The sequence below is a fragment of the Dioscorea cayenensis genome, chromosome 18, assembly GCF_009730915.1.
Source record: "Dioscorea cayenensis subsp. rotundata cultivar TDr96_F1 chromosome 18, TDr96_F1_v2_PseudoChromosome.rev07_lg8_w22 25.fasta, whole genome shotgun sequence".
Lineage (NCBI taxonomy): Eukaryota > Viridiplantae > Streptophyta > Magnoliopsida > Dioscoreales > Dioscoreaceae > Dioscorea > Dioscorea cayenensis.
This window is the reverse complement of record NC_052488.1, coordinates 21971507-21995806: the sequence shown is the minus strand read 5'-3', so window position 1 is coordinate 21995806 and position 24300 is coordinate 21971507. Positions and strand designations below refer to the sequence as shown.

The 24300-nt window shown below is 37.1% G+C and overlaps 6 protein-coding genes across 6 annotated transcripts; 4 read left to right on the top strand and 2 right to left on the bottom strand.

The window, feature by feature from the left end:
• The first annotated feature begins 267 nt into the window (after nucleotides 1-267).
• Nucleotides 268-3453, top strand: LOC120282565 (ran-binding protein 1 homolog c-like). Its single transcript, XM_039289405.1, has 4 exons — nucleotides 268-482; nucleotides 570-721; nucleotides 850-975; nucleotides 2957-3453. The coding sequence occupies exons 1-4, from the start codon at nucleotides 334-336 to the stop codon at nucleotides 3214-3216; spliced, it is 687 nt and encodes a 228-aa protein (XP_039145339.1). The 5' UTR covers nucleotides 268-333; the 3' UTR covers nucleotides 3217-3453.
• Nucleotides 3454-3701: 248 nt separating this feature from the next.
• Nucleotides 3702-12765, top strand: LOC120281754. The gene is made up of 17 exons (XM_039288454.1): nucleotides 3702-4056; nucleotides 4920-4954; nucleotides 5046-5466; nucleotides 5707-5965; nucleotides 6351-6652; nucleotides 7219-7398; nucleotides 7593-8342; nucleotides 8416-8510; nucleotides 8612-8671; nucleotides 8765-8853; nucleotides 8955-9017; nucleotides 9301-9912; nucleotides 10812-10886; nucleotides 11038-11108; nucleotides 11212-11269; nucleotides 11468-11732; nucleotides 11845-12765. The coding sequence occupies exons 3-17, from the start codon at nucleotides 5057-5059 to the stop codon at nucleotides 12522-12524; spliced, it is 3969 nt and encodes a 1322-aa protein (XP_039144388.1). The 5' UTR covers nucleotides 3702-4056; nucleotides 4920-4954; nucleotides 5046-5056; the 3' UTR covers nucleotides 12525-12765.
• Nucleotides 12766-13633: 868 nt separating this feature from the next.
• LOC120281904 (putative transcription factor bHLH107) lies at nucleotides 13634-15266 on the top strand. The gene is made up of 3 exons (XM_039288598.1): nucleotides 13634-13789; nucleotides 13870-14116; nucleotides 14670-15266. The coding sequence occupies exons 1-3, from the start codon at nucleotides 13743-13745 to the stop codon at nucleotides 15102-15104; spliced, it is 729 nt and encodes a 242-aa protein (XP_039144532.1). The 5' UTR covers nucleotides 13634-13742; the 3' UTR covers nucleotides 15105-15266.
• A 3591-nt stretch (nucleotides 15267-18857) lies between these two features.
• LOC120282330 (pyruvate decarboxylase 1) lies at nucleotides 18858-21465 on the bottom strand. The gene is made up of 6 exons (XM_039289125.1): nucleotides 20933-21465; nucleotides 20682-20845; nucleotides 19801-20451; nucleotides 19589-19706; nucleotides 19322-19510; nucleotides 18858-19234 (listed from the first exon to the last, which is right to left on the bottom strand). The coding sequence occupies exons 1-6, from the start codon at nucleotides 21440-21442 to the stop codon at nucleotides 19064-19066; spliced, it is 1803 nt and encodes a 600-aa protein (XP_039145059.1). The 5' UTR covers nucleotides 21443-21465; the 3' UTR covers nucleotides 18858-19063.
• A 781-nt stretch (nucleotides 21466-22246) lies between these two features.
• On the bottom strand, nucleotides 22247-22687 carry LOC120282931 (transcription factor LAX PANICLE 1-like). Its single transcript, XM_039289763.1, has one exon. The coding sequence runs from the start codon at nucleotides 22685-22687 to the stop codon at nucleotides 22247-22249; it is 441 nt and encodes a 146-aa protein (XP_039145697.1).
• A 788-nt stretch (nucleotides 22688-23475) lies between these two features.
• LOC120282702 (UPF0098 protein CPn_0877/CP_0992/CPj0877/CpB0906) lies at nucleotides 23476-24236 on the top strand. The gene is made up of 2 exons (XM_039289554.1): nucleotides 23476-24006; nucleotides 24087-24236. Exons 1-2 carry the CDS (start codon nucleotides 23578-23580, stop codon nucleotides 24159-24161), a joined length of 504 nt encoding a protein of 167 aa, XP_039145488.1. The 5' UTR covers nucleotides 23476-23577; the 3' UTR covers nucleotides 24162-24236.
• Nucleotides 24237-24300: the final 64 nt, after the last annotated feature.

Below are 24300 nucleotides of genomic sequence, written 5' to 3'. Positions count from 1 at the left end.
AACGGATTGTTCATTTGCATTTGGCAAGCAATTATCACGTGCGCAGCACGTGTTTTGATCGATCGATTCATTACGGGTTCTGCTGGGCCGGGCCTGCTCACATATGATTCATTATTTCGAATACTGGGCTCCAAATCCAGCGAAAAGCCCATTGTAACCGGGCTCGGCCCTTAGCGTCATTCGTTCACTTATTCATTATCACGCGCATTGTGTCAGTGCGGGTCCCACTATATATATATATATAAATAAATATATAAAATGGGAAAAACCCTAGAACCAGCCTTGCTTTCCTCTGTTCTCTTCTTCGTCTTGCTCTTGCTCTTCTCTGCTTCGATGGCGAGCGCGGACCCTGAGCGCCACGATGAGGTGGCGGAAACTACCGCCGAGGATGAGGATACTGGCGCCCAAGTCGCTCCCATTGTCCGCCTTGAGGAGGTAGCTGTCACTACCGGCGAGGAAGACGAGGATGCCCTTCTTGATCTGTAATTCTTATGCGATCTTATTCTTTCTTTTGATTTTCTATGTTCTATGGTGTCTGATCATTGCTTTTATTGGTTGTTGGATTTTAGGAAGGCCAAGCTGTATCGGTTTGATAAGGATGGGAACCAGTGGAAGGAGCGTGGTACTGGTAACGTGAAGTTGTTGAAGCACAAGGAGACTGGCAAGGTTCGCCTTGTGATGCGCCAAGCTAAGACTCTCAAGATCTGCGCCAATCATCTAGGTTTTGATTTGATTTCATTTTATCATTTTTGTTTCTAGATCTCCTTGTTGTTCGTCTTGGATGTTTTGATGGTTTTTGCTGAGATTTAAAGACTTTTTTTTTGTGTGTGTTTTTTGTTTTTGGTGCAGTGGTTCCGGGGATCAAGATGCAGGAACATGCGGGAAATGATAAGTCTTGCGTTTGGCACGCGACTGATTTCTCCGATGGGGAGTTGAAGGATGAGATGTTCGCCATCCGGTTTGGATCTGTTGACAGTGAGTACAGCTTTTCTTGATCTTGATGCTACTTTAATTGGTTTTTTTTTCTTCTTTCTTTATAATGTTTGGCTAGTTAACTAGACTCAGAAGCTTGTTATGACTCCTGGATAATGAATTATATGTTTATCTAATTAATTGCTATTGTGAGTTTCTTGTTTTCTTGAAACAAATGATTGCTTTGAATAATATGCTTATTATGTTCTATTCACTCTAAGCTGTGGTCATTGATTGCAAGCATAATCCAGATCTATGACTCTAGTGTATATGCCATTTCCATTGTTTAAGTTGTCATTGTGATTCTATCTTGGTTATGTGACTTTATGTAAGTTGTGAACAACTGATTATTTAAGAGAGTTTAATCCATCATCATTATTTGGAGTCAATCTCATAGTATTATGAATTCTCTCAATCATTCTTTAAATTTTTCTTGGCAGCTTCTTAGCCATGTATAAAACTTGAGTTTTTATCCAAATCCACATAAAGTTTCTGAGGGTTGTTTTTCTATCCTCTAAATATTTTTGCTAATTGTAGGTGGGACACTTTGTGCTAAAATTTCGGTTCCTTTGCTTGGCTTTTTGGTCTTTGTACTTGGAGCTATATTTTATAACCATTTTTATTCAGGTTGATCTGGTAGGGATCCACCTCCTATGCAAGTTAAATAATAGAAAAGAAAAAAAAAAGAGCCGTATTAATTTATCTATCTTGTGGAGAAAAATAATAGTCACTTTTAAAAGTAAGCTCTTGTTCTCTTCTTTCAAGATTAGTATTTATAATTTATTGGAAAATTTATATATACCCATTGAAAAATATGCAATTGCGTGCATACACTTGGAAAAATCATAATTGGGAAACACCAAAATCTACATTTGTATCCCTGCAGCCAGCATGAAAATAATGTTTTTGTAAAAAGGCATGTTTGGCCATTTCTTCTATCTCTTCTCTTTATCATTTTCAACTTCTGCTCTTTATTAATCCATCTTCCTATCTTCCTTTTCTGTCTTTATTTTCTCTGTTTAGTGGCCAAACACTTGGTGTATGAGAGAGAATGGAGATGGGTGGACTACCCCTATTCTCTCCTTTGATCTCCCACACATGAAAGAGATGAGTGATTAAGATAGAGGGGAGAGCAGGGAAAGTGGAGAGAAGAGGGAGTGAGAGGGAAGAGAGGAAGAAGGGAGGAGAGATTGACAATGAGGACATTCTTTGTCTTTCATATTTTATTTTTCAATTTCAGTAGTATGGGTATACACACAAATTTTGTTATTTTTTGGGGTATAACACAATTAGGTCTTTCTCAGAGTATACACACAATTGTATGGTTTTCTGGGGGTATGCATGCAAATGTCCCATAATTTATTGGTAGATAGAAAATGCATGCGTGGCAAGCTAAGCTAAGCTTGTCTAGTTTATACGTGGTGCATATATATAGATGTGTTAATTTAATATGTTTGGTTGATAGGTCCTATGAATTAGAGGCGCTATGAAAAGTAGTAAGGGTATGAGTAAATTTGAGGAAGTCATATAAAGTCAATTGGTACGGTATGGCTGATCCATCAGAGTTTGTGCCCATGTACGCTATTTAGCGCAAGAAAGTTTGGTTATTGCTTTGAGACTTCATTGTTGCAGGACTGTTATTTAGTTGATTTTCCGTAGTACTAACACCACTGTCTTTGTAATTATGAGCTTTATTTTACTTTTATGTCTGTCTGTTATTTCTTGAAATTGTGCATACATCAAATCTGTATAAAGATATGGTCCTTATACGATCTGAGACTTTTAATGAAAGCGTGTTTAATTTGATTTTATATTTTATGTTGATGAACTCCCATTCGCGTCATCTAGTGTATCTTCTGCTCTGATCTTTTAACAAAATCAACTTGGGACAAATTTTTGCAGAATTTCCCTGCTTAATTCTTGCTGGTTTATTTTTTATTTTTATTTTGTGTTATGACTTTCTTACCTCTGTATCTTGGTTTAGATTGCAAGAAATTCATGGAGATGGTTGAAACTATTGTTGAATCTTTGGAGAACAAAGAAGAAAAAGATAGTGAAGAAGCCACTTCAGCAGCAGGATTATTAGAGAAACTGAATGTCAGTGAAACTAAAAGCGACAAGGAAACCGGAGAGGCACCTGCTGCTAAGACCGAAGAAGAGAAACCCGACACTACCAAGACCGAAGAAGAGAAACCCGACACTGAAAAGAAAGACGAACTATCGGCCGCATATTCTACTCCGTGACTCAATATTCTTCACAGTTTCCCCTGAAGATGTGTCTGGGATTGGAACATTGTCATTATATATCTGTGTAGCCAATTTAATGTCATTTGGTTTGTTGTCTTGTTAATTATCTTCATGTAATTGGTTTTCCCAGACTTCCATTTGTTCATTCCCAAGTGTCAGTCTTGTTGAATTATCACTTTTTCAGTATTTGAATTGGTCATGAGAAACTGTGAATGTGAGTACTCCTTCTGATAAGTCCTGTTACAAATATATGCAATTAGTTTCAAAGCAATTTTTATTGCAATTTTTGTATTAAAAAAATTATCTCAGGTTAAAATAAGTCAACTGGTTGTATACATAAAAATGGCTTAAAAAGCGTTGTATTTTTTTCTCACTAAAAAGTACTATTTCGTAAACATCTTTTTGCCCAAAATGCCCTCACATGCACATTTTAGTTTTCCAGTGACGCCTCTTTGAGCTTTTATTCACTAAAATACCTTCTTACTCTTTGTCTTAATATCCCCAAAATCGTGTTTCATTTTACTCGCTTTTCTCAGCCCTAAAATTTCCCATTTTCCCAAATTACTCCTCTTCGATCTGCTCTAGCTACTACATACTCTCAAATTAGAAATCCCTAATCTGAAATAAAGAAAAAAAAAAACCTTTTTTTTTTCCTATCAAAACCCTAGCTCTTCGATCGCTCTAGTTTCTGGGTGAGCTCTTGCCTTTGATCCTCGCTGCTGCTGGTGTACGATCTTGTGTTTGATCTCTGCTTCAATAGTAATCAGTTGGAATCTCTAGTTCGATCGATCAAATTACGGTAGTCTTGGTTGGGGACAGTGGTTATTCCGTTTCTGGGTAATTTTTGTGCTTTGATCTGTCATCCACTAGGGTTTGTTGAAAGCTTCGTGTTTTTTTTGTGTGTGTGTGTGTGCTTTGAATGTGAATTTAAGCTTATTTGTTAGTTCTGGGGGTTCTGATTCTTGTTTCAGTTTGCCTCTGATTGGCTGTTAAGATGATGATTGAATGTGATTACTACCACGTGTTGAATCTGTATTTCTTCATTGATTTTAGTTGGAAGTGACGAAGCTGCTTTTTGATTTTTTATTTTTATTAGTCTTTTTTTCCTACTTGATTTTTGAGTCTGGAATGTCCTGTGATTTTGGTGAATTAGCAAGCTTTGGAATTTTTTAGCATGTGTTCAGTGATTTGTGAAAGGAGAACAATGATGTTTGATTGGTGAATTGTTGTGGTGCTTGATTCCGTGTTGAATTGTAATAGAATTTTGTTGTATCTGAGCTTCTTGATGAGGTAGTTTTTAGAATCTGCATCTTTGTCTTTTGTGTTTTTGACCTCTTGGTTAATATATGAATTTCTAAAATTCTGAAAATTCAAATAACCATCTTTTATCGGGGTGTTCTTTGTGCTTTGTTTTCTTTTACTGTTTTCGGCTAGTTATATTTGAGAGGGTTGTTTCTTTTTAAATTTTAAGGCCATTTTTCTTTTTGATTTCCCTTCTCTCTGGTCACTTGTATTAATTGTAATAATCAGAAACTGCATTTTTTTTTTCAACCATGGAAAACTTTGGTGTGAAATGTAGCTTTGTAGGGACATATTTTGTATTATATTGAGGTTTGCATTCTGAAAGTAATAATTTCCAACTTTGGTTTGCTCATCCTTCTCTTCTTGTTGTCACAACGGATTTGGTAAAATTCTTGCAGGTGTTGCTGGTATCACGTTCATCCAGAGATATCTTGTGAGCTCCTTAATCAGATGTTTAAAGCTGCTGTTTTGCATCTATTATGTAGTCCTTTGTTAAATACATTACTAACTTGGAGATATTAAAGATAGTAAGACAATGGCAGCTAGTAGCAAATTTGACTTGTCTAGCCCTGATGGACCCATGTACCTGAATGGGCAGCGTGGTTCTTATGGAAATATTTCACTGGAAAGAACAGGAAGCTTTTGCGAGGGCTCTGGGAATCGTCTGCCATCTCTATTGCCAAGCATGTCCAGGTCTAGTTCCACATTATCCCAAGGTGATATGAGCAATATGTTTCAATCGCTTTTTTCAGATTTGAGAACAGTAGTTCTGGACCAACGATTCCTTAGAACACTAGAAGTAAAAAAAGGTTTAAGTTCTATTCTGGGCCTCTCACCTGAGGATCCTGTGCCTCCTACTATAAACACAAAGCCTTTACCTCCTTCTTCCTCGGAGGAACTCAAACGCATGAGGGCCAATCTCAGTGAGGGTTCTATCAAAGCAAGGTATTTCTCATCTGTTTTGTAATGCACCACTCTATCTTATATGAATTGTCTTTTTCTTGGTTTAGAGTTCTGTTCTGCATTCTGGATTTTTGACCATTTATCATATCAATTTCCATTTCATCTGCTTTTATTTGTTGGATTCTCTGATGCCTCTTAGATGGTTATTTCTTTAATTTTGTTAAGCATGGGGCAGCTCTTTTGCACATCAACTTATCTTTGGTACTCAACAAATTTTGATAGGGAAAGAGCAAAAGCATTCACTGAGGCTCTTTCTAAGCTCGAGGAATATTGTCCCAATCTGTCAAAAAAACGTCCTCGAGGTGATATTTCATCAAGTGATCGGTCAAATGCATTGTTTCCGGGAGCAAACGTGCCCAAGGTAGGGCCGCAGACTCATATGAATGTTAATAGCCTAGAACTTGGGCCTCAGAAAATGGAAGAAAGAGCAAAGGCTACTGTAGCAAACAGGAGAGTCCGAACATCTATGATGGAAGGGAGGGTGGGTTTTCAGAGCCAATACTTTTAATTTGTGGTTTATTCTTTTCCTACATCTTCATTTTGTGGTTTCAAATTTTGGTGACTGTAAGTCCTATCCATTTGACCTAATTGCTGTCATTGATGTTTTCTCACTTAATATTGTTTAGACACTACATCTTATCAGGGGAGTATGGTGCATTTTTGTTTTGTTAATATAGTGGCTTTGATTGGTAAGGTTATCTGTTAACCAAATAATATAACAAGGACCATGATGGTGTGGATATTGTAATGAGTGCATATCCCTGATCCTTAATCACAATGCGTCATATTCTTTCACTTATGCCATTCTAGATGGCACATGTTTGTGATAATTTAATATTAACTTAATGCGATCTTATGTGTTTCAGATGGATGCACGGGCTAATGGCATAGCCAGATCATCTGGACTTTCTGATAAGGATAAAGAGATATACAAACTTGTAAATGGTGGCTCTACACCATCAGAAGAAAAGGTTCGAGCTCTAACATCTAGTGTAGATGGATGGGAAAAACCAAAGCTGAAGAAGAAGCGCTCTGTGATCAAATCAGATGTTTCTGCAAGTGCTGTCATTACTCGGCCACTTGATAGTGATCGGGAACCCAAACGAGGGACCCAACAAAAACTTGGCAATGATGCTCGACCAAGATTAAGCAACACCCATGGCTTCAGGTGTGATACTCTAATATTCTGACAAACTATTGGTTCAGCTTGATCCCCTTATGAAATTGAAGTGTGTTTGTAACTTCAAGAGTAAGTGGTAGATTGTTATGAGTGATATAAATGACAAATCCAAGTAACTAGGATTAAATGGACTGGTGGTCCTGCTAGTGTACCTGTATGTTATTTTTCTATTAACAAGGATCAGGTTGTATTTGTGTTCGATTTCAGCACCTATACCATTGTGAACTGAACATGGATGGACATTTCTGTTAGCCAGCTGACCATCAGATTCTTTTGGTATTATTTTAAATAATTATCCCATATCAAAATTGACTATTGAAAATCATAAGGAGATCTCTGATACTGTGACAAGGTATGGAATATTTGTGTATATATTGAGTCCTTTACTCAGAAATATCAGTGGCTGGTGATTGTTTGTTTTTGAATTTCTGGGAGTCAAATAGTCTTGTTTTAATGAACTATATCAGTTTTAATGAGTCTAACCTGACCAATTGCCTTCTTCAGTTCTTTCTGCTAGACAATTAGTCTCTTTTGCTAAATATGTTTAGCTGCAGGTCTGGACCTGTTAATGGAACTATTGGCCCTGGAAAATCAGATTTAGCTTCTCCACAAAACAGTCTTGGCATGCGACCTTCACCAAGAAATGATCAAGACAGCAGCTCACTTTCTAATGACAGAAGAGATCGTGCGCTGGGGTTAGATAAGGAAGGTTCCACGCTTAAAGCTGTGAACAAGTAAGAACTTAATGTTGAACTGCAGTTTATAAAAAGTTTTTTTGGGGTTTACTTTTATTCACTAAAAAGTTATTTGTAATTTGTTTTAAAACGTCATCCAAGTCTATTTTCTTTTCCTGCTAGAGATATTGTCTTCTTTTTTCAATTTTTTCTTAAAATTCGTAAGGAATATCGCATAATATTAATCATTATAGGCAAAATGGTCGTGAAGAGAACCTGGCTGGTAGTCCTGCTCCACTAACAAAGTTAAATGCATCTGTTCGAGCACCAAGATCAAACCCAGGTTCTCTTGCAAGGGCATCCCCTAACACTCATCGAATTCCAGCAAATACTGACGATTGGGATCATTCTCAGACCACAAATAGGGTCAATGGTTTTAACAGGGCTATTAATCGCAAATGTTCATCATCTCAATTGGCATCATCCCCTGTAGCACAGTTGGTTGGACAAAGGCCTCAGAAGATATCTCGTGTTGCTCGAAGATCAAATTTATCCCCCCTTACCTCAAGCCATGATGAATTCACACTACCTGAAACAGTAGAAACTGCATCCATTAATACAGATGGGTTAGGGCCCGCAAGGCACTTGTCCTCCAATAGTCAAATTAAATTAAAAGCTGATCAAACTCTACCAGCTAGTTTATTGGAAAATAAGGATCCTGGAGTTGCTGAAAGCAAGTCAAGGGATAAGACTAAGAAATGTAGTGAGATAGAGGAGAAATCTGTACAATCAATACAGAAAGTTACAACTTTGATTTTGCCGTCGAGAAAGAACAAGGTGGCTGCTGAAGAAGATACTGGAGATGGTGTTCGCAGGCAAGGAAGGATTGGACGAGGTTATGCGACAACAACTTCTATCATGCATGCTACATTTGAGAAGTTGGACAACACATCCACCATAAAGCAGATGAGAAGTGCGAGGGCTGGTTCTGAGAAAATTGAAAGGTGATTAATGTGTCAAACTTAACTTGATGATTTTTTTAAACTTTGGCTTATTTGATTTCTTCCTTTCCCTTAGTAAACCAGGTCGGCCACCTTCGAAGAAATTGTCTGAGCGGAGAGGTTATACACGCCCCAGGCATTCAGTGAATAATGTGTGCCTAGACTCTGCTGGTATCTTAATCATATATTGTACATGAATTTTTTCCATTAGACTTGGTAGCATCATTTTTCTCGTATTCTCACAATTTTATAAGTGTGTATTACCTGTCCAGGAGAATCAGATGATGACCATGAAGAGCTCTTAGCTGCAGCGAATGCTGCTGTGAATACCAGTAAGATCACAAACTTCTGTTGTTTTATGTGTTTATCATTTTGTGAAATAGTTGGCTGGTGCTTAAATAAATAACATCTCATCTGGTGTGCAGTGCGGGCCTGTCCCAACTCATTTTGGAAGCAGATTGAGCCCATATTCCGTTTCCTTTCTGCAGAGGATATAACATATCTGAACCAGCAGGTAATAATGAGATTATATGCCTTTTACCAAGTTATAACAAGCATTTCTGTTTACAGACAATTTCTTTTTCAGTCGTTTATTTATTTATTTTGTATCAACAGATGCACCTCATGGATGAAAGTTGTGCTAATACGTGTGCGGATGCAGGGGTCCAAAATCTGAAGGTATTTGTCTCTCACTATTTAGTCTTTCCTGTTAAACATGGACAATTGTGAAGTTGAATTTTCTCTTTCCAGATAACTGTATTTGTTGTGTGTAATACTCTTCCTTTTGTGCCATTTATGTTTGTCATACTTATGTTGCATATATGAAAAATGTAATGTGTTAAATGATTCTATAATAATTTGCTATTAAATGAGATTAGTTCCCAAGGCCTTCTTGGTAATTATTTCTTATTTTGTTGTTTCTCCTGTGCGTAGTTTAAATTGTCACTCTTCTCTTATGCAGGACGATCTTGGTTATGTTTCTCGGCCACCCACTCCAGCCCCTGGGAATAGAGATGCTGATCATGTCTCAAATGGTACCGGTTTAACTTCATGTGAGAGTCAAAAACAAATCACCAGCCACATAAAGCAGGATGAACCTTTACTAGAACAGTTAGCAAGAGGCACTGGCACCCAAAGTGCAATTTCTATTTGCCAAGCTCTTCTTTCAGCTATAATTGAGGAAGAAGAGGTTGAAAAGTTTTACTATGGCTCCAGTAAGGGTGAAGAATACTCGTATGAGGATGCCTATGGAGTTAAACATGACGTTGATACCCAGTTAAACCCAAATGGTTTTCATTTCCCTGGTAACTTCCAAACCACTGACGGAACTCAAAATGGTACCAAGATTCATAGTTGGAAATGTCATGATGAACTGCTGGAGAACAACTTTGGAAGCAATAATGGCTTGCTAGAGGGAAACACAGGAGCCACACCGAGACATGGGAATTCTTTGGATGAATTCTTTCCAAACCATTTAATGACATCTTGCACTGATTTTGAGTATAACCAGATGAGTATCAATGATCGAATTCTTCTCGAGCTTAGTGAAATTGGTCTTCACCCTGAACCTGTGGTATGTTCTCATTTTCAAAACTTCTTGCTATGATCTGCTTTTTTATCGGAAGTATGCTTTCTGACTGCAAGAAGTTGTGTTATCTTGTCTTCATTTCTTTGTTCAAGTTAGTTGTATAATCATGAGTTTCTGATTTTTATCTAGGTGCTGAATAGCATACAAGCTTACCATTTTATTTTTTCTGGGAAAGATAAACCATAATCATCATGTTTAAATCATCCACTTTTTGGTGTTCACTGAAAGTTAAGGCTACAACACGACATGGGAGGGTGATCATCTTCAAGGTCGGAGTTGCTTTAGTAAATCATCTTTTGCTCCTTTTTCCCCCTCCAAAATACAGTATAGGACTTTCCATCAGAAGAATCATTTGGTCTTTGTTGTAGCTCAAAAAACTGCTTTGATATATGCACGATTTTTATATCATATTTTTGGCTGATCCCCTTGGAAATTTTAACTCGAGATCAAAGCTTGTAAATGCAACTATATTACTAGTTCTAGCCACATTTGTGAGTTGCCAACACCATGGAACTCAAGATCTTGAGATAGCTTCGCCTTATTTTTTTGTATTTATTCTTCCTTAATACCTTTTATTTCATGGGACCTCTTAATTTTTGAAATTCTTTATGATTTATACGCAATGCAGCTTCTGAGTGCAGTATTGGGCATTTGATCTTGTTGCACTATCCATGTGATTTTGCTGCTTAGATACAATAACAGTCATCAGGCCATGGTTCAGTCTGTATTGTTGGCTTCCTGTATTAGATATTATTGTTCGTCCAACATTTTCTTAAATATTAAGTTTCAAAATTATCATGAACACTGAACTTCTTATTTTCAAGTTATGTATTCGAGCTACTGATCTATTTACTGTATGTTTTTTTTAATAAAAAAACTGATAGCCTGACCTAACACAAAGTGAGGAGGAAGATATTGCAGACGGTATCAATAACTTGGAGGAGAAGCTGCTTGAGCAGGTGCATTTTATTTGTCTTTTTTATTTTCTATCAATTCTAAGTCCAAGATTTCTGTTCTATCACCCTCAGTCCATCTCGTATTATGTAGCAATTTATGGTGTGTATATGATCCCAGAAAATCTAATAAAATTTTCATATTTTGTTCCAATAGGTTAAGAAGATAAAAGGCTTGCTTCTGAAGCTAGAGAAGACAGTGAAAGAGGCGAGGGAAGATCAAGATAGGTGATAATTTAGTGTTGCATCTTTTTAGAAGCAGCATATGTACTATCCTGACATTCGTTGATATCTATTCTAACTGCATTTTCCTTTTTCTTATTTTCTGTAGAAAACTCGAGTGTACTGCAATGGACATGCTTGTAGGATTGGCTTACAACAAATACATGGTATGCTAAAATACTATAGTACGAACTTGTTTTTCTGCATTTAATAGCTGAAGAATTTATACCATATGCATTCTCAATACTTCAAAGCAAAATTTGGAAGCAAATAATTCTCTGCATTCAGAGGTGCTCTGTGTCTGAGATAATCAAAAGTAGTCTACCATTGATCATTAATTGGTTGATTTTTGTATCACCTTCCAGGCTTGTTGGGGTCCTAACGCAACTGGTAATAAAAGCATGAACAAAAATATGAAGCATGCCACTCTCGCCTTTGTTAAGCGGACACTCGCAAAATGCCAGAGATTTGAGAAGACTGGGACTAGTTGCTTCAATGAACCTGCTTGCAAGGACATATTCCTATCCATATCTTCTTGCAGCATTGTCAAAGAGGGCATGGACATGGCAGTAGATGGTGAAGCCTCCAAGAAACTCACATCCTCCCAACATTCTGAAAACACTATATCAGGTAATATAATTTTCACTGAGCATCACTGATTCCTATTGTGCATGTGCACAATCTGAACCTGTGTTTGTGAGGATTTGTTTTGACTGAATTATTGTCGCGATATCTTCTGCAGATCTCAGCCCGGGTCTTGCCTCTCAAGTGGGCCAAAGATTGGATACACATGAGAAATACTCTAACTCTTTCCGACCTGTTAGCCAGTCGTCAGAACAACCAAATGGTAGAGAAGAGCCATGGTTAAATAAGGTGAAGAGGAGGGAATTACTGCTTGATGATGTTGTTGGGAGTGCTGGGGCTGCATTAAGACCGCCTTCAGGCCTTGGAAGTTCACTCTTAAGTGGTACAAAAGGGAAGAGGAGTGGAAGGGACAGAGATGGTAGGGGCCAGAACAAAGATAATGCATCTAGAGTGAGCACTGTCAAAATTGGTCGGCCGTCCTTATCGAACGTCAAGGGTGAACGGAAGAACAAAACGAAGCCCAAGCAGAAGCTAACACAATTATCAGCCTCCGTTAACGGTCTTCTGAGTAGGACTGCCGACCCATCTGAGACAGGCCCCAAATTAAAGGGAACGGCGGCGGTGAAGGAGGATCTGTCTTTACCGGCGGACTCTGCTGGAGTGCAGGATTTATGCAATTTGCAGTTACCTGAGTTAGATGTTGGTGATTTTGGAGGCCAAGGACAGGACATCGGTTCGTGGCTGAACATCGACGACGATGATGCGTTACAAGACCACGATTTCATGGGACTCGAGATTCCTATGGATGACCTCTCGGAAGTTAACATGATGCTATGAACTCAACTGCTGGTGTAAATGTTTGAGCTATATAATACACATTTCAGTATATACGGCCACCATCAGCACACGGCACTGTTCTTCGGCAGCGACAGTCTTGTTTCTTTGTTTATCAGTTTTGTTTTGCTCCTTTTTCAGTTTGCTGCAACAACTTTGTAAATATTTCTCAATCAGAGAGCAGTGCCAAATTGTACATACAATTGACATATCAATAAAATTGGAGCTGTTTTTCTTTTATATATATATATATATATTGCCGAATTAATTATGCATTTCCCACATTTGTCTGATGGATTTAATCAAAATATAGCTTCAAACCTCAACCCAAAAATACATGTGTGAATGGACCCACAACTCAACACCTATCAAATCTTATCTAAAAATCAAATTATTAAGGGGGGGAAGTAAGAGAGAGAGAAATTGAGAGAATATGGGTTGTGGTTTGCTGTTGAGAAGAAGAAGACAAGGAGGAAAGAAGAAGCTAAAGAATGGTGGACCAGTGAGTTAAATGGGGGAAGGTCCCATGATGAGTAGTACCAGTGGGATCTCAGCTCAACAATATTAAGATTGCATGGTCCCTCTTTATCTCACTACCAAACAAACATTGGGAGACTACCTTTTTTAATGGTATTTATTCTATGCTTGTCCTTGTAAACATACATATATATATATACACATATATATATCTATCTACACACAAGACTTGAAAACCTCTGTAACTAATCTCTCACTTTTTCAAGACGAACTTGTGAAAAAATCATGCAATCTTTTCACTGCTCAAAACAAACAGTTTCAAGTTTGAACACTAGTTTCCATGAACTTTATTTTTCTGTTATAGGTCAAAAGTAACCACTGCCCATTCCTGCTATTCTTCCTGCCATTTTGACAATTTTGTCCCCTCATTTTGTTCTCCCAAAAAACAAAAACAAAAAAAAGCAACTCCATTCAAGTTATAGTGTTATACATATAAATATATATGTATGTATATATATATATATTAATGTATGTGTGTGAAGTTATATATATATATATATATATATAGTTCAAGACTTCAAGGTTGATGATGATTGGTACAAATGCTGACTAGGAAGGTGGAAAAGGATACCATCCCTCCCAGTCATTGGTTGCTGCTGTCCATTTCACATCAAATACAACACCACCACAAATAAGTGAATAACAACAACAACAACAACAACTACAACTACAACTACAACAACAATGTTTTCTTGTTTTTACAAGGAGGAAAGCATGAAACAAGTTGAAAGGTAGTTGCTTCTTCTTCTTCTTATCTCTTCTTCTTCTTCTTCTTTATGACTTTTATGACTAGCAAGTGCTTGTTTGCTAGTTTTGGGATGATGATGATGCCACCAGATGATGATGATGGCTTTACTACTACTAGTACTACTAGTGGTTTACCTTCTCTTGTTCATCCCCATGGTTCTTCTCTTCATCCTTGCTTTGAAGAGGTCTATGAAGAGGAGGATGGAACTGCTAGTGCTTTGAGGATTCATAGTCAGGCTGAGAAGAGAAGGCGTGAAAGGATCAATGCTCGTCTCTCTACTCTTCGCCGCATGATTCCTGATTCTAACAAGGTCTTTTCTTTCATCTTTTCACACTTTTGTTTTCTATTCTTGGTCTCAAAATCTCAGTTTTTTTTCTTTCTTTCTTTGTTTGATTAGTTATTCAGTAACAGATTGAGAGTTGGATGTATTTGTTTTACTGTTGCAAAATTGCAACTTGTCAAGTTGCATTACATTTGTTGTGATTTGTCAATTCTGGATCAGAAAGAACATCCCAAAATGCAAACAGTATGATTAATTAATTAAAAACAAGAATAATAATGATAATAATCATCATCATCATCAACAGTAGTTTTTTTTATAATTCATTGTTTAATTAAATTAATTAGTGAACAGAGATTGATATTATTAACAAGTGGCCAACATGCATTAATTACTACTACTACTACTACTACATGTGTTGGTTTTCAGTGTTTTGTGATTTATGATTCAGATTTCTCAATGTTCCTCCACTTTGAATGCTAAAAAGTGAAAAAAAAAAAATTCTTAAAGAGTAGGATGAATAATCAGATGCAGATTTGGTTCATGATCAACTTACTGTTTTTGATTGGATTAATTGATACAGATGGACAAAGCATCTCTGCTTGGTAAAGTGATTGAACAAGTGAAAGATCTGAAGAGAAAAGCAATGGATATTGCCAAATTGCAAACAATTCCTTCTGAAACAAATGAAGTGATTGTAGAATCCAAAGGTGACGACAAACCGATAATGTACATTAAAGCTTCAATATGTTGCGATGACAGACCGGATTTGCTCGCAGATTTAATGCAAGCATTCCAGGGATTGAGAGTGAGAGCAGTAAAGGCCGACATGATATCGTTAGGAGGCCGAGTACGAAATGTTTTCGTATTGTGCAAGAAGGATAGTCAGGGGAATGTGTGTATGAATTCTCTCAAGGATTCAATTAAAGAAGTCTTAGCTAGAATTGCTTCATCTGATGTTGTGTCTGGAAAAAGGCAAAGGCTAATGCAGTCACAATATACAAACATATCATTTTAGTCTTCGGCTTTTCATCGATGAATTCAGTATGAGCAGAGAATAATATTGCAGAGATATATGTGAGAGATTAGACTATGAATGTAACTAAATTAGTGTAGAGTATATCACTTGAAGGATCTAGGAATTGAAGTAATTATGGAGGTATAAAGTTTTTGTTTATTACTTTGATGATTTAGAAGAAGTTCTCTGTAATTGTATCTGAGTGATGGTGATTGGTTAAACAGTTACACAAGTTGCCAGTTAGTTATCAAAGTTCATTGTAAAATTTATGGTTTCTTTTATATTAGAATGATAATGAAGTTAAAAATTGGTGGTTTTTATTTGTGTTTGTTTATGTAAATACTAAATCAGCAATTTTTTTCTCAACTGTTGAAAATGCAATTGCTGATAACAAGATTTTCAATTTTGTTATTCTTGGTAGGAATTTTATAAACATATAATAATTACAGTAATTTATGTATTATTTTTAATGTCACAATATAATTATTTTAAAACAATATAGTAATTCAAACAAAAAAATTTTTTCTCAAAACATGAGACTAAACTCAATAATCTTTGAACACTATGAAGTTCTGAACTAGTTGAAGCTGAGCCCTTTTGAAAAAGTCTTGCTTTCACATGAGTGAGGAATGGATCGTTATTTTCTCGGAATAGACTTTTTTTTGTCGTTTATTGCAATGGTTTTTATGATATATATATTGTAGTGGAAATTGCTAAAAACACCCCCTAAATTTGCCATATTGCCAAAAACACCCCGTTAGTTTTGCGCTCTCCAAAAACCCCTTCTTTTTTAATTCCATGTTTTTCAATCCCCAAAGCATGTAACGGATGTCAATGGAGTGATTTTTAAATTTTATGGACAAAAATGCCCTTGCATGGGGAGTCGTGACTGCAGCCATTTCGGCGGTATGAGAGGAAGTGAGGGGGTTTTCCGTATGGTAACCCCAAGAGAGAAATTTGCTGGAGCCGTTTACTGAGTTTTTTCTCAACTCGCGTTTTCAGTTTTTCCATTTCCGAAGCTGTCTCCGAAGTTGTCTCCACCGGCGCAGCCTCTGTAATTTCAGCTTTTCCCTTTCCACCGGTATCTCGAAGGAGAAGCCCCGCGCAAGTAGTTGGCATTTAATCAGTTTGCAATCTAAGGTATTGAGTATGGTTTTATGGTAACTATTCTGTTAGAAAGAAAAAATTTCGGTTTCGTTTTGTGTTCCTGTTTTATGGTGATCACCTATATTCAAGTCATTTATGGTGAAAATCCTTATTTTGTTATTGAAAAATTAGAAATTTTGTTTTTAGACTAAGAAAGCATATTCATTTTAGTTTTTTTAATTTATAGAAACAAATTATCAAATTTTTTTTTTTTGAAACAAATTATCAATTGTCTGTCAAGCTTGACATTTTTATTGATAAATATATATATATATATATTTAAAAAGTTACAAAAATAATTCAAAGCATAAAACGATATTTTTATTTAGATTCAAGTGCCAAAAATGAATATTATTTTAGAAATATTTATATATATATATACATGTATTTTATGAAATGACAAATACTAATATATATATAAAGGAAATGTGCATATATAAAAAATTAATCATTAAATTTGTGTATTTTTATCCGATGACACTAGATTTGGATAACAAACTCACAGCCATAATCAAAAACCCACATCAGTACCCAGTGAAACAAAAATTGGTGACTTTTTAAAAATGGTTAACTGATTTTTCCAATCTCAAAAAATACTCAATCAGCATCACAAAAGGGTCTTAGTTTCAGAGTGAAAATTCAACAAAAATACAATAGAGATTTTTGTGGTCCAATATTATTATGAAGAGACCTTTCTTTCCTTTTGTTCTTCTAGTGGCAACTAAAGTTTAAAATAAATAAATAAACTTTATGTTTGATTGGTCTCTGGAATAAAGGAAATACTTCTCTATCATCCTTTTAAATGCTCCAGCAAACACAATGAATTCACCGGAACATTTTTAAAGGTGACAAAGCACCAAAAATCCCAAAAGATGCGACGTGTGGGGAGTAAAAACTTAATCGACTATATATGCTTCACCCTGTAGGGACATAAGGTTTGATTTCGGATCTTCTCTGAAAGAAATGCCCCGCATAAGAGACCCAATACCTATTGACTGAAACTTCCATCAGACATTGTTTATGTGCCTAATTAGAGGGTTTCTCTTGAAAAGAAATGATAGAAAAAGAAATAGAAAAAATCTATTGTTGTTGTCATAGGATTCCATTCTAGATCTTCAGACACTAATGCAAATGTGACCTGTTTTCTCAAACTTTGTCTCTTTGGTTTTCACATACAACTTAATAATATTATTTATTTATTTTTCTGGCCTTTCACAATTCCTTCCCTTATGTTTTGTGAAATAAAGCATTTAGGAGTTGGAGTTATTATTATTATTTTTATTATTTTAACAAATGGCATTGGCTTGTATATGTATTTTTTTTAAAAAAATTATAAAAAAAATATAAACTACGCACATTAAAATAAAAGATACAGAGCATAAAGTGCAAGATAGGGAGAGGAGCGGAAAAAAACACAATGAAGCTATTAAGAATAGATGGGTGACAATAAAATATTACCACAATAATAAAAATAATATAAAAATATAAAAAAAATATAAAAAGACTCCTATAGACCTTGGTGATCCTAGTAGTATTTATTAATATAAATTTTACATATATTTTTATAAAATTTGTATTTTGACTATCTATTATGAAAAAAAATGCAACCATATATTTTCAATTGCTATACATGATAAAAAAAAGCGTTGATGCTAATTGGCTTTGGCATTAGTGTATAACAATTATTAATCTATATATGAAAAGTTACCTAATAAAATTTGGATATATAAAGTGTATCCACTAATGTTCAATAAATAAATAATAGTGTTTTAAATTCTTATATGAATAGGTCAAAAATTGAATTTTTGTCAAAAAATAATTAAAAAGTTAAAATATACATGTGAAGTGATCACATTGTCAAATATATATATATATATATATATATTATGAATTAAGATATTTTAAAAAGATTTGAGAAATACAAATACAATTTTAGCATAAGTGATTTATCCAATTTTTTTTTAAAGTACAAACTTTATTTTGTATGACTGGACAAAGTAATGATCATAATTTAAATAGACACATGTTTATTCAAAATATTTTTGTATACACTTGTGAGAAGTAGATATTTGCTAATAAACCATATAAAATTGATATTCTCACATATATCTTCACAAATATATGGGAACATATTTTAAACTTTTTGCTAATATCTTAGCATGATGAAGAATCGAAGAAACAAAAACCTCCTCCAACAATATATTAGTGAAAAAGTTTAACATGATATATTAATAACAAGTAACTCGCACACATAAATAAAACTTACATGCAAACCTTGAGTTTATATCAAATAATTGCCGCCTAACAAAATACATATATTTACACTACATAGAATGGATCAGGGGATATTTTGGTAGAATTAATTTATAATTTTAAAAAAAAATAAATAAATCACTAATTTATTGAAAACTGTGAACCGTTTAGTCCACAACTTGTGTGCATTATCATTAGAACCCAGAACCCAGAAGCTGTGAGCAGAGACCAAAGTCAGCAAAAGGAGGAGCTCATGTGACCATCTTTGGTTCCCATCTCGACACGTGGTATCCGGTAAACAACTCCACCACGTAAAACCTTTTGTATGTATTCATGAACACCAGAAACGCCCAATTGCACATGAATTTGATGTTTAACATATAAAGTTGACTAGTCTTTATTCAATGTATGAACTACATGTTCATTTACTTAAAGAAGTTCTCTAACTAGTTTTAGAGACATGAAAATCATAAAGGTGATTACAAGGGATAATAATACCAAAACAAACTCATATAAACCAGGCTTTGAAATCAATACACAAGACTTCCAAGTAAAACATTTTACTGAGGATTAGGTGGCCTGCTATTAGCAGCAGAAACCCTGGAGCCCCATTCTAGTAACTCTTTGCTTGTATCATCTTTGTGCACTATAACTTCAATGAAACATAGACAATCTTTCTTTTCCCCAGTTGCCATCCCAATTGCCTCCTTCAGCTCCTCCTCACATGTGACCTGTAGTATTGTAACATGTTTGGCTTTTTTAAAAATATGCATTTAGTTGTTCATCATGGATAACCAACAATTTGTGAAGAAACAAACCTTGGCTGTCCAGCATTTGCCCTCTCCGTTGTGGATGGCATTCATCAGACCTGTGTAATTCCAGTTCTTGATAACATTGTAAGGTCCATCATGGATCTCCACCTCAATTGTGTAACCACCGTTGTTTATGAGAAAGATTATTGTGTTCTGTTCGCACCTCAACATTGTTGACACATCCTGCGCTGTTACCTGTGAATTCCATAATGAGATTAGAATGCAGGGTTGATCAAACTTTACAAAGTGATAATTTTTTCTATCCCAAATCACCTGAAAGCTTCCATCACCAATGCAGGCAATAACACGCTTATTCTTTGCAGCTTGGGCATATCCAAGAGTAGCTCCAACAGACCATCCAATGGATCCATACTGCATTTGGAACTCATAGCTGCAAAACACACCATTCATATAATATTTATTGTTAGTCAACAATTTGAAGAAAACATTGGATTAAGTCAGTGTGAAAGACAAAGCTCTCTCACCCACAACCCTCAGGTAGCTTCAACTTCTGGCAATTGAACCAAGAATCACCAGTCTCGGCAATGACAGCGGTATCTCCAGACAGCATGTTTTGAATGTGCTTGAAGAGAACATTGACCCTCAATGCCTCCTTGGGTTTGCATTCAAGAGGAATACCTTCAGGGACAAAGATTCTCTTGTAATTCTCAAATGCAGTGGTATTCCTCTTGATTCTCTTGCCAAGAGCTCGGAGGAAATCCTTCATCAAAACACATCCAAATGCAGGGCCATTAGCGACAACAACACGTTCAGGCTGAACAATAATAGCCTTCTCCTTCTTGAGAAGCAGAGAGTATCCAACAGAGCTATAGTCATTGAAGATAGGACCAGCAAAGATATAAGCATCAGCTGACTCAACAATCTCAGCACAAAAGGCAGTGCTGATGGCACCCCAGTAAGTGCCAATGAACCTTGGGTGATGCTCCGGTACAAGCCCTTTGGCCGATGGCATCACGGCCATTGCATAGCCACAGACATCGGCAAGCTCAACAAAGGCATCACAGGCTTTGGCCACTCGGAGTTTGGGGCCACCAATCATGACTGGCTTCACGGCTTTGTTCAAGAAATCAGCGGTCGCCTCCACTGCTGCCTCTAATCCCATCTGGTTGCTCACTCTGTAGATCAACATTGAATACCAAAAACATTCCAACAATCTAAGCTTGGGGATCAATGTACTAAATGGAATTAATTCAACAGTAAAAGATTTATGAGAATTGAAACATAATTTTCAGGGTCAACGAAAACCTAGGACAGAAGAAGTCATCAGAGACAAATTGAAATCTTTAAAATAGAAAACAATTGAAGAATCTAACTAGCAAAACTAGGGCACAAAGGAGATGATTACCTGGGAGCGAGAAAGAAGGGCACAGGCTCGCGGCTGAAGGTAGGGTGAGGAATCGCCGGCAAATTGCAACCGATGCTGATGTACACCGGCTTGCTCTCCTTCAGCGCAGTTGAGACCGCAGTGTCGATCAGCTCGTGAGCATCATCCAAGTTATTCACCACCGCCTGAGACACAGAACACATCGCCGGTGAGCAGATCAGAGATCAAGAACGGGAACATATGAAGGTCAGGGTATAAGATTGGATGAATACCTGAAAGCAGGTGATGGTCTGGAAGCAGCGGAGCTCCTGGGAGAAATCGGGAAGGCCGATGGTGTGGTGGAGGATCCGGTTGGTGCCGTAGTCGTTGGAGTTTGGACCACCAACGATGCAGATGACGGGGAGGTTCTCGGAGTAAGCGCCGGCAATGGCGTTGAGAACGCTCAGCCCGCCGACGGTGAAGGTGACAGCGCAGGCGCCGACGCCACGCGATCGGGCGTAGCCGTCCGCGGCATAGCCGGCGTTGAGCTCGTTACAGCATCCGACAAGGCGGAGGCCAGGTTCGGCGATGAGATGGTCGAGGAGGGTGAGGTTGAAGTCACCGGGGACAGCGAAGACGTCGGAGACGCCGACCTGGACGAGGCGGCGGGCGAGGTGACGGCCGAGGGTTGCTTCGGTGGAGCATATCGGTGTGGGTGCAACGGGGGGACGGGGGAGTGCGCCGACGTGCTCTCCGGTGAGGCTCGCCGCCGCGCCATTATTGGGGACCATTGGGGAATCCATTTCGCTGACGTAATTCTTAGTGGTTTCGTGGAACCTTGGTGCAATCGAAAGGGTTTTATTTATAGGAGAATGTTGGTTCGGTTCGGTTCACTGGTTCACTGGTTCACGTGGTTCGGTTCATTAATTTTAATTTTAATTTTTTTTAAAAATACATAAATACATGCATTTTATTATTATTTTAAATTCAAACATGAAATGAATATTTGATAAAATCGAGACAAATTAAGAAATTTTATTAATCAAGAATTGTGTGGAATTAGAATTTTATGAATATTATTCTATAAATAAATAAGTGGGAAACCCGAAAAGCCAAAAGTAGACAATTTGGCTTGGTCATTGTAGTCCCGTGGTTTTGGGAAAACAGGGGCAGTTTCGGTTTTGTGGATTCCTGGCGCGATCACGAGCGAGAAACAAGGGCGTGCAGTGGGTTTAGCTGTGCGGCTAATTACCACACAAAGAACCATGCATGATGTTGTTACACTAATTACTTAAGCTTGGTTATACTGATTAATTAGTAATTAATTATGTCGTTTTTGACTATTTATAAATACAAGTGGTTCAACTTAGTACTGCTCTTAATTTTAACATGTTGCTGATAGAATAATTAAGTGGTAGTTAGGCTCGCTGGCGGCAAAACCATGCATGGCGCCAATTGTTTCTTCATTCTAGACTAAGAGAGAAGAAACCGTTCTTTTGTTGACTAAAAGTGGGCCATCTGTTGACATTGCTTGATAGAAGAATCATGTACAACATTAAAAGGGGTTAATTAGACCAAACAAGTAGATATATATATATATATATAATTTAGTAGTTGAGACCAACATAAGACAGCATCTCTGCTTCTCCTTTGAATGAGATGAATGGAGGATAGGGGAGAAGTGAAGAAGATGATGATGATGATGAAGAAGAAGATGGTGGTAATGGTGATGCATCAATGGTAGTGGAGAGATGGCTAGCATTCATAGTAATATCACTGGAAGAGAAGGGAAAAGGAGGAGGAGGAGGCATGAGAGCTGCTTGATGAAGAGAGATCTGGGTTTTGAGGAACTTAACATAATGAATGGCTTCTTCAAGCATGGAGACAGTGTCCATCTTGTTTCCACCTGGCACAAGGCTCTTGAGGACCTTGAATCTATCACTTATCCTGTGTCTTCTTTGCCTAGCTGCAATGCTTTGAGGTTCAGTTGAGAGCTTGATGGTTCTTCCTCCACCTGATCTCTTTCCAACTCCCTTTCTTGGTGACATTGTTTAATTGTATCTTAGAGGTATACATGTGGGCTTTCAAATAACAAGTATATATAGATGAGATGTGGTTCTGTATTTAGTATTAATCTACAAGAAAACAAGCAATGTGAAGTACTGTCAAGCACTCAAGTAGGTTGTACTTAGCTAGAGTACTTTTGGGACATTTGAAGTGCAGTCATGGTGTCTGTTTGCTGGTCCTAGACAAGTGAAGTTTCACAGGGAACAGATGGAGCTCAAGAGTGAGTGGTCACTTGATCTTTGTCCTTGCCAGCAAAAGAATGTTAGACAAGGAAGAAAAGTTCTCCCAGGTCCTCCCAACTTGTCTACTTTATCAAGCCATCAGACTCATATATGCATCAAATCAATGGTCTTTAATCTTTATAGGTAGGACATCTCTCTAGTCTCTTCCCTGTAGCTGACGTTAGGGTCTAATTGAGTATGTACGAAACCCTAAAGTATGCTCTCATTGTCCTAACTGAAATACCTGTCACCCAGAGACATTACATAGCTTTTAATAGAGTTTTTGATGCAGTGGTTGGACTACTCCCACCTTGATATGATATAAGAGAAGAGGGTTTATACTTGAAGCCACACGTGCATTGAAAATTGGATTTCTCATTTACATTTATATTTATATTTATATTTATATTTAAATAAATTAAAGAAATTTTTTTTAGGAGATTGAATTTTTCTCCATGACTCACTCAAAACCCTAATTCACTACACGTGTCAACAAACGCACAAGACATGAACTGCACCAACAAGAGAAACCTCCACGTGCATGCAAACCCTCCAAATGAACCGCCACGTACATCTCCTGCTCATCTTATTAAACCCTAAAAAAGAACCAAACTTGAAACAAATTTCCACAGCCCAAACTAATCATCATCATGGCTCAAGAAAAGTTCAAGTTTGCCTCTCCTGCAATGGACCATGAAGGACGCATGCCGAGGAAGTACACCGGCGACGGACAAGGGGCCAAGAAGGACATCTCACCGCCATTAGAATGGTATAATGTCCCAGATGGAACGAAGTCATTGGCACTCATAGTTCAAGACCTTGATGCTCCAGAGGACCCATCAGGGCCTATTGTCCCATGGACTCATTGGGTCATTGTTAACATCCCTCCTTCTCTCAAAGGCCTCCCTGAAGGGTTCTCCGGCAAGGAGGAGGACATGGGTGGCGAGTTCTCAGGCATTAAAGAAGGTCACAATGATTACAAGGTCCCTGGCTGGCGTGGTCCTATGCCACCTACTTCCGGCCATAGGATTGAGTTCAAGCTCTATGCTCTTGATGACATGCTTCATCTTGGAAACAAGGTGATCATCATTCATATATATATATATATATATATATATACTTTTGAAGAAAAGTAAATGATGAATGGTTATGTGTTCAGGTGACAAAGGATAAGGTTGAGGAAGCTGTCCAAGGGCATGTTTTGGGAGAAGCTGAGTTGGTAGTGATCTTCTGAGAAGATATGTTGTTGTTGTTGTTGTAATCAGTGAGGTGGAATAATGAAGTAAAGAGATGTCATGTAGTCACCCAGCAGTGGGAATCAATGCTTTGTTTTCTACATTGATGCATTTCATTGTTTGGAAAGCCATGTGAAT